Below are 17,764 nucleotides of genomic sequence, written 5' to 3' on the forward strand. Positions count from 1 at the left end.
TTGAGATTTATCACAGATTTATCACAACTTGACCATGGTAACCTAAAACCTGCCGAGTTCATTGACAAGTCAATGGCAAGAGGCCATTAAACCATATATATATAATTGCCTTTCTGACATTCAAGTTTTTTTTCGGATGGAAAAATTTTTGGGTAGGGACTATTTGATAGAATATTAGACTTCACATTTTTTCTTAAATAACCTCTCATTCGAGTTGTGAGTACATTCGAATTTATTAAGCTAAAAAAAAAAATTTCACATAAATTCGACCTTTAATAAATCTGCTGAAAACCAATTGTTAAGTTGCTTAGAAGCAGCTGCTCTATAACATGTTAAAAGTTATACAGCATCTAGTAGTCATAAGTCTAAAGCAAATGGACTTTCTAGAATGCTTGAAACACTGGTTGTACTGGTTGAACAGGGAGCTGTTCAACGTTAACTTTTAGTATAATGTAGAGACTGACATTCTTAGACAATTTGCAGTTGGTTTTCATTTTTTATTATTTGTAGTTCGCAGTTATTTAGCTTTTTATTCAGTAGCTTTCTAATTTTCAATTTCTGCAGTAAGGTAGCTAAGGTCCAAATTAACCGAGCAACCATGCATTGATTTTAACAAGCGACAAGAATATGAATAGAAGGCCTAAAAAGAAAGAGTAATAAAAAGTAGCAAAAACAATTAATTTGTAGCTTTACAGAGCATTTGCTTTTTTACATGGGGTCAGTGACCCCCATTTGAAAGCAGGAAAGAGTCTGAAGAAGGCAAATAATTCCAAAGCTATAAAGAATAAACAATTGAAAAGTTGCTTGGAATTGGCTATTCTATAACATGACCAGAACAGCAGCAATGTTTCCGCAAATGTTGCATGCAATGGGATATTAACAAGATTATTGTTTGTTGGTGCAGTTCTAAACTAAATATAATGACGTATGTAAGAAGCAGTCGCAAAAGCAGCACTTTTTCTCAATTTGCTTTCCTGAATGTGAAAGAAATATCTATGTACTTTGATTTCTTTTTTGATTATGGATACATTTCAGCAACAAATTAAAGTTATAATCTCGTTGCCTTTAATCATTTATTAATAGTGGTTCATAGCATTATCTTTTTAATCAGTTCAGGTTTGGATCCTGGACAGCCACAGACCACAATAAATTGACCCAGGGGCACCCAAGGTTAGAGTCCAGGGCCTTAACAGCAGAGCCGCTCCCTTTCTGTTTACCAGGGAAAGCTCTTCCGAGGCTGTAAGCTCTTTGTACAAGTGTCAGGTGCAATGCATTTTATTACATGTGGCAGATACACACAGAGTGGGAATGCAATTTGCTCAGAGTGCAGTTTCACACACTATTGGGTAAGAGTGGTGCAAAATAGCATGTATATTGGTACGGTCAGGGCCATTCAAGGAACATAAACTCTTTCCATGTGGATTCTTTCTAAAGCAGACACAAAAAAATAAATAACACAGTCGAAAGGCTCTAATTAAAGACTATATTTAATTTAATTACAAATCTTCAAATTTAACATGAATAAGATTCTAAAAGATCTATCACCCAAGCATTTTTTTTTTTTTTACAGAGCACGGCAAACTAAATACAGATTAAATAAAGTATTTCTAGAATTGTTTTATTGGAATGAGTCTAAGAGAATAATATTCCTTTTGGGTAAAGATCAAAAAGTAATTTCTTCCTGGGAGACCCCAGCACAGAATGGATTAATATGACAGAGATGTCTCCAATCCTTTCAGAGAGGTTAAAGTGCACACATTTCAATAATCAAATAGACTGCCCAAGATATAGAGATTCCCTCCATACATCTGTAACAGACAGGGCTCAGTAAACAGAATAATGTTAATACCTGCACCTTCCTTCACATATTTACATACAATACCATTCAAGGACATGGTAGGAGACATTACATATTTATTAACCGCGTGGCCGTGGATACCTTGTTCCTCCGCATTTACAATTCTAGAGAAATGAATCTGCGTGTGCAAACGGCTGCTGGAGTAACTGGGTGTTGTAGTCATCAACTCATTGTAGACCGGAGGTTATACGATGCGCTACTGCAACAACAGCTTGGGACCTTTAGGTTGAAGATCAGCCAGTTCTAGAGCCTCAAAGCAGAGGTTAAAATGAATGAGTAATTGATAAAATGCACATATCACTCAGTCCAGCTCTGTGTATTAATGTTTTGCAAGAAACATCTAAGGCAGGCAAGGAGAAGAACATGAAGTCTGAAGTTTCTGCTGAAATGCAGGATTTGTAGCCAACTATCCTCCAGCATGAGGAAGGTAGTGGATAGTCAAAGGTGCTTGGTCTGTTCTTCCAGCAGAGTATGGGTGTCCTAGATGATGAACTGCAAGGCCCACAACCCCTTAACAAGTGTGCTGGGATAATATGAATGCTAACTGGTTGAATTGCACAGTGAAAGGTTCCTAAACAACTATAGGAAACAGACAGGGCTCTCAACGGTGAAGAAGTAAAACTCCCAGCATCCCTAGTAATCTACTGTGCATAAGGGTTCCAACCCCACACTGCAGATCTATACATGTCAATGCAGCAATGTAAAAACATACAGTACAATACAAATATTGGTGTGCAAGACATTGGTTTGCAAATACAAATGACATTACTTTGAATAGAAGGGATGTATTATGTACTAAAAGGTATTTTAAACAAATCTGTCCTGGTATTACTGGTGATGGTTATTAAAATTATTTAAATTTCTTCCGAATAGTTATATATATATATCTATATATATATATATATATCTATATATCTATGTTAAATTTTAGTTATATATTTTAAAGAGGAGTAATGTATTGTAGCCCACAGATGTTGATATGTGACTGGTAACAAGAGACCGTTTGATGACAGTAGCAACTAATTTCTAGTCTGTATGTAGACGGACCACCCTTAGTGACTGCATTTTTTTTTAGATTAGCGCTTACAATAACTGGGATGGTTTGGGTCATAAGGCAGAAAGCTATTGGCCATCCTGTATAAGCACTTTTGTTTGCAGGCAGGTGTCAGGGCTTGGAAAAGGATAGCAACTACTTTGTTGCACAAAAAGCCTAATGAATATCCAGCTAAAAGATGACATTTTAAAAGGGGATCTATCGTGAAAATGAAAATTTAATATAAGCTTCATCATACTAAAATATGAAACTTTGTAAATACAATCAATTAAATACTCTGCATCGTTTCTCAAATAATCAAGTTTCTCTTCACTATCCCTCTCTCAGCATCTGTTTCTCTTAACCCTCTCTTCATGCAGGAGTTGGGTGTCTGATTTTAATTGACAGTTAGCACCAATGTTCTTATAGAAGGGGGGGGGGGCTTCATTTCTTAGCAGATGTATTAGAGCTCATTTAAATAACTAATTCCAGTACAAACAAAATCTAAAAAAATAAGCTTTTGGCATAAATCCTGCATGTAGAAAGACATGATTTCTGGTGATTTTAATAGAGCAAACATCTTCTACGCTAAAGAAGCCCCCCTAAAAGATGTATTGATATTGATTGATTTTCACGATGGTTCCCCTTTAAGCATAGATATTAGCATAGAAACTATCCAATTTATGAAGGGGAGAGAAATGTCCTAAGCAATGTGCCTTCCACTCAATTTCATTATAGAGAATAACTAGTTAATAACAGAATTATTTATTCTCTTATATGATGCAGCTGGACCTGACCACTATAGTTATGGAGAGGTCCTTAATCTCTATGGGCAGTAATATTTAGCACCATGGCGGATAACTCCATCTCTATAGCAGCCATAACTTGGAAGACCTTTCAAAGGTCCTTGTGAAAAGATGGTAATTCATTTTCTTCTTTCTATTTCTATATCAATCCTGACAGTAATTAGATAGGATGTGCAAATGCATGAACATGATTTTATCAAGGCCCTTTAAAAGAACAGGATTAGCCGACAGCGATCATCGACCTTCTTTGCAAAGGATTTTGTCGTTTATTTTGGAGAGACTACCAGTGGGGGGGGAAAAAAGTTTCTGGATGAAATAATTTATTCTGCCTTGCATAAATAGTTCCAACACTCTTCAAAATGTTTCACTACTAACAACTTGTTACCAGGAAGTCACATGTGGGGTGCTATGGTCTGGGCTACACCAGGTGGACATAAAACAGGACATCCAGCTACAGACAGATGCATAGACAATGTAGCAGTGGGCTCAGGATTTGATGTTTAATTGTTCTTTTTATCATCATTTGGAGCGTATGGAGGAGGACGATCCTGTAGAAGAGACAGGTCTGATTAGCAACTTACAAACATACCACTAACGGGAACATGAAGGGAAAAAAAAGTAATAACACCACTGCAATATATCAATACAAAAATGATGAACTCACCATAGGCATATAGACATTGTGAGGGTCAGCTGGGTTATAATACGCACTGGATGCAGCTTCTGCAGCTTTGCTACCTCCTTAAAAAAACAGAAACCATCAGAACCCACTGCACAATATTTTCAGTCAGTGCATAGGCTGGTCATATTATAGCTTATTTTTCCTTTAAGAAATCCAAAAGGCTGGGCTGAGCTAACCAGTGTTCAAATGATGCAAATGAAAAGTCAAAACATTTTACTAGAACTCACCAGGCATACCAGCATTCATGCATCCAGTGGGAGCAGAAGGTGCTGGGGTTCCATTGTAGGGGGTCCCATTGTAGGGGGGTCCAGGATAAGGTGGTGGAGGAGCCATGTAAATGGGATTCATTTCAGGAGGGGGTGGATACATGCCAGGTCCTACAGAAAAATAAATTACAAATTTTAAAAAAATGTAGGGTTTCTAAAAACCACTTTTTCTAGCAGTAAAATCCCACCTTTTGTACCTTACCCATATTAAGCTAGGGCTGTGAAATCTAGATTTCCATGTGCACGAAAAAAATAAAATACTTAATAACCATTACATTAAGGGGGGTATTTATTGTACAAAAAAGTCAACCTAACTCCCATCCACAAATTTAACTAATTAATCAAAAATTCTTCTCAAAAACGGTGCAGAAAAAAGTTGCAATGAATTTGTGTGTCAATTCGAATCGTACGCCTTTTTTTAATTGATGCTCCGAAAACTCAACTTTATGGAATTGTCAAAAATCAGCACGGATCACGATGTGAAGAAACATTTTCAGGGACATCTGCCACTGACTTCTACATGAGTATTTTCGGATTCGGATTTTTAGCAGCTGTGAGGCATAATAAATTCCCTCTAAAAACTGAGTTTTCCCCTTTAAAAACTTGACCAGAAAAATTCAAGCTTTAATAATAGGTCCCTAAAATTGGTTTAGACATGGACAGTATACGACTCCAGGGAAACAAACACATAAAATACATTGTAAGCTCCTTGTACAGGGTCCTCATTTTAACTATTTAATCTGTATAAACAGTACCAATCTGTGTTTACAAGTAAAACACTAAGAAAACTTGTGGTGCTATATAAATAGGTACAGGTATGGGACCTATTATTCAGTATGCTTGGGACCTGGGGCTTTCCGGATAACCGATCATTCCGAAATTTGGATCTTCACACCAAAAGACTACTAGAAAACCATGTAAACATTAAGGGGCCGATTCATGAAGCTCGAGTGAAGGATTCGAATTAAAAAAACTTCGAATTTCGAAGTGTTTTTTGGGCTACTTCGACCATCGAATGGGCTACTTCGACCTTCGACTACGAATCGAACGATTCGAACTAAAAATCGTTCGACTATTCGACCATTCGATAGTCGAAGTACTGTCTCTTTAAGAAAAACTTCGACCCCCTACTTCGGCAGCTAAAAGCTACCGAAGTCAATGTTAGCCTATGGGGAAGGTCCCCATAGGCTTGCCTGAGATTTTTTGATCGAAGGATATTCCTTAGATCGTTGGATTAAAATCCTTTGAATCGTTCGATTCGAAGGATTTAATCGTTCGATCGTTTGATCGCAGGATTTGCGCTAAATCGTTCAACTTCGATATTCGAAGTCGAACGATTTTAGTTCCTAGTCGAATATCGAGGGTTAATTAACCCTCAATATTCGACCCTTCATACATCTGCCCCTAAATAAATCCAATAGGCTAGTTTTATTTCCAATAAGAATTACTTATATCTTAGTTTGGATCAAGTACAAGCTACTGTTTTATTATTACAGAGAAAAATATTTAAAAATTTGGATTATTTGATTATAATGGAGTCTATGGGAGGCGGCCTTTCCGTAATTTGGAACATTCTGGATAACGGGTTTCCGGATAATGGAGCCCATACCTGTACTATAAAAAAATTAAATCAATCACAAGCAGCTGCAGTTACTGAAACTTTTAAAACATGGAATACGACTGAAGGTCCAGGACAAGATATCACCCTTTAAGGAATTGTTTTAGCCCCCAACCTGCTAAAAAGAGTCACAGACTTTTCTTGAACATGTTAACTCTAAAAGAATGTGGCCTATCAGTGTGTTGTGTATTATATAATCAGCAGACAATGTGCAGTCTCAGCTGGGCCTGCTTCAGAACAAAGACGGATTCTTCTCTAGCATGATGAGGTCATAATGAACTAGCCAAATACTTAAAATTCTGGACAAACTGTTCTGTATGTTGGTATGTCTAGGACATGAATTTGAATAGTGAACCACTGATTATAATGGTGGCGTATGCAAGCAGCTACACATTAGTTTAGGTAGAAAAAAATAACATACATTTGGTTAAAAATAATTCCTACTTAGCTTCCACTGCTAAAACGGCTGTGTTCAGCTTCCTATTATCTTGCCTTCTATAGAAACATGAAACTTACACAGTGGATAGAACTCTCCTCCACATAAGTGGAAGCTGCTATATTTCTTTATAATGCACAAAAGCCATGAATATCTTGTAAATTATATCCTTATAAACGGTGAGTTCTGATGTCATCAGTTATAAATGGTGAGTTCTGATGTCACATGACTCACTGAAATGTGTGTATTATAATAAAGTACCCCCAGTTGCAAAATATGAGGATATTAGAAGTTACCTCGGAGTTCCATGACCTGTATAAAAACACTCGGTCTTGTGTTTTTATATGGTCATGAAACTCCTCGGTGACTTATAATATCTTTATATTTTACAGTTTAGAGGGGGTACTTTATTCAATATATAACAGCTCTTTCTATTTATGATACTTTCCTTAAATACTTAAATTAATGTGATCATCTTCTATAATCTTGAATTTAGTTTCAGTACAAATACCTGCTGGTGGAGCATACGGGTATCCCATAGGATTTGGAGGTGGTCCATATCCATTCATAGCAGGGGGTCCATATGGATAAGGGCCTGATGGTTGGGGTGGGGGTGTATATATTCCTGGAGCTGGAGGGTACCCGCCATGTGCATAGCCTCCTGGAGCAGGTGTGTATCCATATGCAGCATGAGGAACAGGAGGGGTTCTGGAAGCTTAATAAAAAGAAACTAATATTAGAGCTCAGCTCTCTTGATGCAATCATGGCTAATAAAGAAATACTAGCCCTTTTTACCCCCGAATGAATAACAAAAGAACCAACTTCAAATGCCGACCTTTTCTTGCTATTTGCTTGCATTACTTAGCAAAAAATAATGGCAACTCACAAACTTTGGCAAACAACCTTTTACTTTATTCGACATCAAAAACAATGCACAAATTATTATTATTTCCCAGTGTAAATATTAACGTTCATTTTTAATTAACGATGCACCAAATCCAGGATTTAGTTGGGGATTCAGCCAAATTCTGCCTTTTTCAGCAGGATTCCGATATGGCCGAAAACAAGTGCCTAGCCGGACTAAATCCAAAAAATCATGTGACTTTTCGTCACACAAACAAACAATTTTAACCATGCTTTTGCTGCGGTTCTCTTTCCTCCTTCTTTCCCTAATTCACATATGCAAATTATGGTTCTGATTTAGTTCAGTAATCGGCCCAATCTTTCACAAGGGATTCAGTCGAATCCTGAAATAGTGAATTCTGTGCATCTCTACTAAGTAGCTAATGCTAATGCAATAAAGTGTATCTTTGCTTTCAGCAGGCAAAAAATTATTTTCATTCATTGACTTTCAGTAATCACTGCTCAACAGCAGCACCGGGCACATACGCCTGTGCAAATCTTTGCCCGCCTATGCATAACGCATGCAGAGAAAAATAAGTTAGGCCAATTATTTTCCACATTGGAATGATTAGTTCCCTCACCGGAATGATTAATTCTGGCACAAAAATCTTTGTTAAATAATTCTTAAATGGTAAAAAAAAAAGATCAGTATCTTCATACAAGCAGTACACATCCGTACTGTTTAATCCATTCCACAGGCACAGTTACAGAATGTTAAAAAAAGAAAAAAAACATACCACAAGTTGCCATTTTGAACATGATTTGTCCAAATTCAATAGCACCTCCACTATTAAATGTAAGTTTAAAAGAGGCTTGACCCTCCCAGCCACCTGTGAATGACAAAGATAAAATTGGTTGGCAGTTTATGTACATACCTTGAGGGAAAGTTATTTCAATTACATAAGAATAAGTGAAAGGAACAGTGTTGGTTCAGTTTCTAAATCTTTATAAAAAAAAAAAAAAAAGAAAAATATAGAATACAGTGCCTTTACCCCACCACAGCCCAAGCTCTCCAAGTGTGGTAGGCTTTGGTCTCTTTAGACAAGCAGTCCATCTACTACTGCCACAGACAGGGACATATAATTAAAGAACACTATACTGGCCTGGAGAGGGGAGTATAGGCTGTTGTAATCATCAATATCAGGTAAAAATAAAGTTTTTCCCCAATTTGCTATGGCTGACTAATTGAGCTGGCCTCGTGATACTCAAAATATCATTGAGACAAGAGCACAGCCCCAATACTTGCCAAAAAAAAAATGTGAAGCACACAGCAGGCTGCATTGAATTAATATCTTCTAAACAAAACAGCAAAGAAATTGATTCCTAGATGAAGCTACTGACAAGTGAAAAGATAGGTGAAACAAAAATGGGGGGGGGACACACACCTCCAGGTTCAGCACTGATGGTTCCCTTGATGTAGTTGGCAGAGAACACTGGCTGTTCTATGGAGCATCCTTTCATCATGTAGAATGGCATATTAAAGGACATCATGGGATCCTTCCCCTTGTTTAGGAAGATCACCTGCACAGAATGCAATTCATAAAAAGACTTTTGAAAAATTTGGGGTTTTCTTCACTGTGGAAAATTAACAGAAAATACGCTGTAAAGTGTTAAAGGAAACCAAATGGATAACTGTACATTATCAGTAGCATAAGACCTTACAGAGTACACATTTAAAAAAAGTAATGAATACGCCAGGAAATGTTACATTCTCCTCTTCTATATAAAGAAAAAAAAACTTAAATTATAAGCTTTGCCTTCTAAATACTCTTAATGCATTTACTGCTTGCTGGGTTAAGTAAGAAGACTTTTTGTCTCTCTGGAGAGCGAGTAATGTTACTGAAAGTAGATCGGATTTCTGAGGATGGAAAATCAAGTTAGATAATATGACTTTGTTGCATGTGATTCAGAAAATACAGGAATTCCTGGTGCCCTTATTTAGAATGTATTAAAAAGAAAAAACAACTATTTGGCAGCAAGTACACCTCACCTCTTTTTACTCTTTATTTTTAAGAGTTCCACAGCACTGCCAAGTAAAGATACCAGTATAGGAACACAGTTTGTTTCTATTGTTTGTTTATTGTATATTTGGGCCCTCTGCTATTCATCTTTCATTTAGCATTTTGTTTTGCTGCACAGTTGATACATTATTTCAGCTTCTTCAACAACCATAGAAGTACAAATGCTGCAGAACATATTTACCCCAAGTCAAGCTGGGGTAAACTTTTTAATATATGGGTACCGAAATCTCCAAATCATATTGATGTGCCAAAAAAAAAATCTGGTTTTGATTTTAGCCAAATATATATATTTTTTTACATCTCTGTATAAGACCACTAAAGAAAACAATATTTTGGCAAGGTTGCCAAACAAGTGGATGATTTCCCAATATTCCCACCTTGAGTTGAGGGATATCAGGCTGATCTGATCTTTTGGATCTAAGGACGATCATAACAATGGCAAATGTAGGCTGTCAGGGTAAGAACCATATCAACAAGCCAATGTGGTTCTGTCCCTGACAGGATTTTTAAACCAGCCTGATTTCTATCCAGACATCAGTTGGGCCCAATATACAGGTCAATAAGCTGCCAACTCGGTCTGGAACTACTGTGTTGGCAGCTTTTCTTGGCCCATGTATGGGTAACTTAGACTGTAAGCTCCTCTGGGGCAGGGACTGATGTGAATCAAAAACAATCTCTTCAGAGCATTGAGCAAATGTTCAATACATGCATATTAGGTTTCAGAATTACTTTAACACTCTTGGCAAGGCGTAATCAAGCCATGAACAGAAAACTTTAGACTATTTTAGTCAATGTTTACCCTGAGTCCAATAGTTTTTTTAATAATTATGTAATAGATTTTTTACATTTGCTCCCTTTCTCCTTCCTCTCTACAATCTACAGGTTACAAGCAAGGACATATAAGAAGCTCAGTTTAGCCCCTCCTCTCAGTGTTCCTTGTGACTATAGTACAACAGATAAGGAATCAATTATACCTGAGAATTAACAATGAACAAGAGTAATGGCTAAAGATTCTGACCAATTTTAATGATCATTAGTGTGTGTGTGTGTGTGAGGGAGGGGGGGAGTATTTGCAGGGAGAGGGTTGCCCCTAACAATCATACCAGAGTATCAAAGTGTACTGTAATGTATTGTTTACTTATATACCACAAGGTGTAAACACGAAAAGGTGTAGCATTGATACAAATTAGACAGTGAAAATAAAAACTTAAAGGGGTTGTTCACCTTCAAACACTTCGCTGTTTTCAGATAGTTCACCAGAAATAACAACCTTTTACCAATTACTTTCTATTTGTAATGTGTTTTTCTAATATTGAAGTGTAAAGTGTAATTTTCCAGAGTAGCTCTGGAAGAGGAGGGTGGGCGATCATGTAAACTGTTCTAAATTGATACATTTCTTATTTTTGTCCCTGGAAAGTAATAGAAAAAAGTCTTTATTTCTGGGAACAATCTGAAAACAATTGAACTGAAAAAAGTGCTTGGAAGGTGAACAAACCCTTTAAGTGGTAGGCATTTCAAATAAAGGTTGGATGAGGCCCTTGCCCTGTAGAGCTTACAATCTATTAGGATTGGTTTGACTGCAACACAGTTAACTGGGTAGAGAAAAATGTTGTGGAGATATCGTACTGAGGCTGTCAGGGTTGGGACAAATAAGTCCTGTAAGCAAACAAAACATGGAATGTTGACTAGGCAAGTCAAACATGTTAATGTGGAAAAGGAACAAGTACCCAAAAAAAAACCCCACTGAAACAAGAGCTTATTATAAGTCAGCCTTTTAAATCTTGTACATATTCAATTCAGCTGGTTACAGATATTGGCTAAAGTGAATTTCATGCAAAGTGGTTTCTTCAAACACTTATTTATCATCCCCCTACCATCCCATGATTGCGTTAACAGGGATGCAATCTGCACTCTCATTTTGGTCTGAAACTGCTCAAGAGTGTATTTTTGTGCCAAAGTCTGCTGTGTATATGTGCAGTGGCATGTAGTCTGCATTACTGTCACCAAACAGGGTGGTCTGGGGCTGAACAAGTAGTGTCTACACCTGGGGAAAAACAACTCCAAGTGACATTAAACTAAGATGACAGCTTATGAATCCACGTTCGAGCTTAAAACAAGGGTCTTCCTGGCTGATACCTAATTTGATATCCAAAAAAAGGTAGTCAAACAAGGACAGCAATCCTCTCCAAAAGAGTTTGCACAGAGTAGTCAAACAGGCACAGATCCACTCATTTCATGACCTTGCCAAACCAGAGGCTATACCTGTGTATGGGCAGTTGTATTTAGTAAATCAGCACAACAGTTTGTGATTCTCTACAATAACCATTGACAGTAACGTACCCTGTAAGCGGTGAGAAATAGCGATCCTTTCTTTGTGCCTCTGAATGCTTCTGATTTGTGAGACATATCGCTGAAGGACAGTTCCACATCTTTACACTGTCTGAGAATACTGGAAAAGAAAATGCACGCATATGATCAGTGGTCGTGTGACAGATAGGAGTTCATCCACTTCACAGAGATGGAGCTTTTACTGGGATTTCACAAGCAACCACTGTTAACAGACAAATACTCCCCTCCCAATGTGACTCAGTAATCCTGTTATTTCACAGGCTTTTCATGTTGCCCCACCCACCAGCCCCGAGTCACAGCTCTGATGCCCAGCACAAACTGAATGGATCAATGTTGTGTGAGAAGGAAATCCAGACATATAGTACAGCAACTGTTCTACGTGGATCTACCTACAGGCTACATTTACCTTTAGTCGTCATCTAATAACAGTTTTACAGCTGTCAATTGAGTACATTTAACAGGTAATTAAGGGAAATCCTGAAAGCTCTGCCTTCTAATTGAACGTAAACAATAATACTATGTTTATGTAGAAAAGCTATCCCTAGACATAATTAAAGGATACTGTGTCTTTCTTTCCATTAACTTAGCACTCGTAAGCCCTAAAATTACATATTATTGACACAGATAATATCCTCTCGTATTCCTAGATGCACGCCACTTACTTCCCTCTATAAGCTTTTATTTAGCTTATTTCTACTCCACAGTCACCACCCTTCATCATTTTAGGGTCCCCTTAAACTTTAGGAAAACAACATTTTTCAAAAACATGTAGTGAAACTGCTAAACAGGGAGTACTAGGCCCATATAACTCGTGCCATGCCCAGCAGTTGCAGGGTTTGCTTCTATACTTAAAGGAAAAGTAAAAACAATAAATGAAAGTGTTTTAAAGGAATAACAATATAACATACTGTTGTCCTGCATCGGTAAAACTGGTGTATTTGCTTCAGAATCTCTACAATACTTTATTTAAACAAGCTGCTGTGTAGCCAAGGGGACAGCCATTTAAAGCTGAAAAAGAAGAAAAGGCACATGATACACAGCAGATAACAGACAAGCTCTGTAGTATGCAAAGGGATTCTCCAGAACTTATCGGTTATCTACTCTGTATCCTGTGCTTGAATGGCTGCCCCCATGGCTACACAGCAGCTTGTTTGTATAAACTATAGTAGTGTTTCTGAAGCAAACACACCAGTTTAACTAGTGCAGGGCAACAGTACATTATTTTGTCATTCATTTAAAACAATTTCATTTTTGGTGTTAAGGTTCCTTTAAGCCAGTGTATAAAGCTGGTGATACACGGGCAGTAGTGATGTGCGAGTCGGGCCAACCTCGCACCCCATTTTTCCCCAAATGCCGGCTTCCCAGTTAAACTTTTATGGACGGGCATTCCGCCCCTTTTGTGACATCATTGGAGGGTCTATAAAAGGAACCTGGAAGTCGGGCTCGAGCAGGTGGGCACATCACTAACAGGCAGCTTAACCTGTCGATTAGGCCACTTCAGACTGAGTTGGCAGCTTATCTACCTGTGTATGGCCCTTTCAGAAGGCATAGCCAATCAGCCAGATATCTATTAAAGAGACTTAAAAATCCAATCAGAATGAGGACCACATAGGCTCGTTAATGCGGCCCCTTTCCCAATGGCCTACATTGGAATGTTGCAAATCAGTCTATATATTGTGCAAATTAAAAACTTGTATTAATTATTCAAATGTAGTTCCATTTAGCAGACTCCAGTCACAATGGCAGTAGATATGACTCCTCAGGCAACATCTTGCAACCATCAAAAGTTCATATGGATGTGGGCTCCCAAGCAACCATGTTCCTTCTGTGTTCCTGTACATGTCACTCAGCACTCCCCCAATTAGAGGGTTAAATTCCAGAAAAGGGGGGCAGAATGATAATGTCAGGGAAAGGCATGACAGCGAGTCCATGACATCAGGGATGACAACATAACATTAATGGCAGCACAATGACATAGCAAGGTGGCAATTAGGCAGATTTTTGGTTTCCCAACACTGAAACTGGATAGGCTGTTTAGAACCTGAGACTGCCTTGAAACACCAGCTGATTCAAAACCAGAAAAGCGTAAAGTCTACCCCCAACTGCCCTCAGCCTCATGCTTTTATATGGTCATATAATTCTTCAGAGGCAGATAATATCCTTATAATACAAAAATCCATGAATATCCTGTAAATTATATCCTTATAAACAGTGAGTTCTGATGTCATCAGTTATAAACGGTGAGTTGTGATGTCATTTCTGTCACAGGACTCACTGAAACTTGTGTATTATAATAAATAAAGTACCCCCTCTTGTAAATTATAAGGATATTAGAAGATACCTCGGAGTTCCATGACCTGTATAAAAACACTCGGCCTTCGGCCTCGTGTTTTAATATGGTCATGAAACTCCTCGGTAACTTAAAATATCCTTATATTTTACAAGAGGGGGTACTTTACTCACTATATATTATGTGCACTCACTACTACACATAATACAGCACAGTCATAGCACAAACAACATACTGTACATACATTACTACACAAACAGTATATAATTACCAATTCAAAACAAACACACACAGCTCACATTAACACGAACACACTACTACACACACACACACTACTACACACACACACACTATTACACACACAGTACTAACACACAACATAGTATAATACACACACACACACTACTACACACACAGTACTAACACACAACATAGTATAATACACACACACACTACTACACACACACTACTACACACACACACAGTACAATACACACACACACAACTACTACACACACACACTACTACACACACACACACACACACACACACACACACACACACACACTACTACACACACAGTACTAACACACAACATAGTATAATACACACACAGAGTACATTCAGAAGGTTTTTACATAATAAACAAGGCAGCATTACAAGGTTTTATAAATAAATACAGAGCACTGACCTCTCCCCGTTGCTGACAATGATCCCGGCCCCCTGAGAGTGGTCCTTATTGAGTGACATCTCGCACTAAAGCCTTCAACTTCTCCCTGCGCACTACTCAGTAATTGCTGGAATGGAGTTGCTTTAGGGAGCTCGTGATGTCACTTCCATGTGATCAAAATGTGGGCGGGAGCAGGGGATGGATGTCACACGGGGAGTGTCTAGCAGTGAGCCTTGCTATGGACCTGTCAGTTTCTCTGTTGCACGTGACTGCTCGGTGGCAGCAGCTGCTGTTGTGCAACCAGAAGTGGGAGGAGGAGGCGAAATGAATGTGATATAGTGGTAGAGTTGTGTTATATGGGGCTGTGTGTGAGGGCTGTCTGCTAGATGACCTGACAGGGATCTGTACGCAAGGGACTGTTGTCACCTACAGCTGATGCAGCGCAGTATCATCTGTGGGGGGCGGGGCTGTTGCTGGGGGAGAGTAGAGTGCTAGCTGCTCAGGGTGGTTGGGGGTAGGGTTGCCACTTATGTGATTTTGAACCCAATAGCCTGGTGTTTTAAAGGGGATGTTCCCCTTTGAGTTATGTTTCAGTATGATGTAGAGGGTGATATTCTGAGAAAATTTGCATTTGGTTGTAATTTTTTATTATTTGTGGTTTTTGACTTATTTAGCCTTTTATTCAGCAGCTCTCCAGGTTACAATTTCAGCAGTCTGGTTGCTAGGGTCCAAATTCCCTTAGCAACCATGCATTGATTTGAATAAGAGACTAGAATATGAATAGGAGAGGGTCAGAATAGAAAGAGCAGTAATAAAAAGTAGCAGTAACAATGTGTGTAGTCTTGCAGAGAATTTGTTTTTAGATGGGGGTCAGTGACCCCCCCATGTGAAAGCTGGAAAGAGTCAGAAGAAGAAGTTAAATAATTCAAAATATATCAATAAATAATGAAGACCAAATTGAAAAGTTTCTTAGAAATTGCCATTCTATAAAATACTAAAAGTTATGCGAAGCACCTGTCTGGTTCTAAACATCCTATTCTGTTTTCAGTGTTATGAAACCAGACAAAAAGCTGCCTGATTGCCACCATGTGATGTCATAGTTCTTCTCTTAATGTCCTGTCCCTGATGTCATGGACCCACCACCATGTCATTCCCTGACATCATCATCCCGTGTGGATATGCAGCTCTGATTCTGGGGCTGCTGACACCTGAGGCAACAGCAGCACTAGGCATAGCCAACCGGGTTGTTTTCCCCAGTCCCTGGTCATAGTGGGGGGGGGCACATGTGTATACACAACAGAGATGTGGTTAGGGACAGGTAGCCGTGATGTGCGGGCAGTTGGGGGCAAGGGTAGGCAGATAGAAGAGGTACATGCTGGCATTCCCCCCTCCCCCACAACTGTTACACTCTTGGCGTCTCTTCTGCCCAGGGTAGGACTGGGCTGGAGGGGCGCTGGGAAAAAACCTGGTGGGCACCAACTCTCTTGGGCCCTGCCGGCCCAGACCTGCTCCCTGCCCTTGCTGCCCCAACCTCGTCTCTGGCCACGGGCACTACAAGCTTCAGAAACAGGTTTTTATGCGCGCGTACTCGCGGGCATGCTGAAGGTGGCTTCGGCCATGGGCTTGGGCCGGTGGGCCCTGGGCCCCCCAGTCCGACCCTGCTTCTGCCTACCCTTAGTTCCGGCCCTGGGCAACAGCCCCAACATTGCCCACTCTCCCGCTCTGTGCTCTTACAATGTTTGCATCAGGGCAGATCAAGGAGCGGTTGCTTCACTAGTTCACTAGCAGAGCCCAAATTTCATCAGATTTTCTTATTGTTTCAGGGAATAAAATTAACTTTTTTTTTTTTGAAGATCTTTGAAAATAAATGTAAGAAAAAAACTGGAGACTACTGGCTCAGATTATCACTGGCTACATCATATTATAGGGGACCTCCTTCCAAAAATAGCTTTTAGGTAATGAAAGAAAATATAATTATAAGCAATTTTCCTATCTACATTGATTTAAAAAGTTGTTATGGTTATTTTAGAATTGTAATACTAATTGAAAGCAGTATTTGTATCCCTTTCTGTTCTGTGGGTCTGACTCTTAAAGGAAAACTATACCCCCAAAATGAACACTTAAGCAACAGATAGTTTACATCATATTAAGTGGCATATTAAAGAATCTTTCCAAACTGGTCTATATATTTAAGTAAATCTTGCCCTTTTACATCTCTTGCCTTGAACCACCATTTCCGGGTTGGTCTGTGTGCTGTCTCAGAGATCACCTGACCAGAAATACTACAACTCTAGTGGGCACATTTACTAAGCTCGAGTGAAGGATTAGAATGAAAAATACTTCGAATTTCGAAGTTTTTTTTGGCTACTTCGACCATCGAATTGGCTACTGAGACCTTCGACTACGACTTCCTAACGAACGATTCGAACTAAAAATCGTTCGCCAATTCGACCATTCGATAGTCGAAGTACTGTCTCTTTAAAAAAAACTTTGACTACCTACTTTGCCACCTAAAACCTACCGAGCACCAATGTTAGCCTATGGGGAAGGTCCGCATAAGCTTTCTAAGCTTTTTTTGATCGATGGAAAATTCTTCCATCGATGGATTAAAATCCTTCGAATCGTTTGATCGAATGATTTTTCCTTTGATTGAAGAATTTGCGGTGAATCCTTCAACTTCGATATTCGAAGTCGAAGGATTTTACTTCGAGGGTCGAATATCGAGGGTTAATAGTAAATGTGCCCCTAACTGTAACAGGAAGAATAAATTATAAAAGAAGAGAGAAAAGTATCCCCTATTTACCAATCACGTTACTTCACTAACACGGTTTC

At 38.8% G+C, this 17,764-nt stretch overlaps 1 protein-coding gene across 1 annotated transcript; it reads right to left on the minus strand.

Moving 5' to 3' along the window:
* Positions 1 to 2,922: 2,922 nt before the first annotated feature.
* wbp2nl.L (WBP2 N-terminal like L homeolog) lies at positions 2,923 to 15,091 on the minus strand. The gene is given in 8 exon segments (NM_001094568.1): positions 2,923 to 4,245; positions 4,362 to 4,438; positions 4,607 to 4,756; positions 7,211 to 7,414; positions 8,340 to 8,432; positions 8,988 to 9,123; positions 11,964 to 12,072; positions 14,954 to 15,091. Coding segments are annotated over 8 exon segments (876 nt in total). The 5' UTR covers positions 15,013 to 15,091; the 3' UTR covers positions 2,923 to 4,197.
* Positions 15,092 to 17,764: the final 2,673 nt, after the last annotated feature.

The sequence above is a fragment of the Xenopus laevis genome, chromosome 4L (genome assembly GCF_017654675.1).
Source record: "Xenopus laevis strain J_2021 chromosome 4L, Xenopus_laevis_v10.1, whole genome shotgun sequence".
In the NCBI taxonomy this organism is placed as follows: domain Eukaryota; kingdom Metazoa; phylum Chordata; class Amphibia; order Anura; family Pipidae; genus Xenopus; species Xenopus laevis.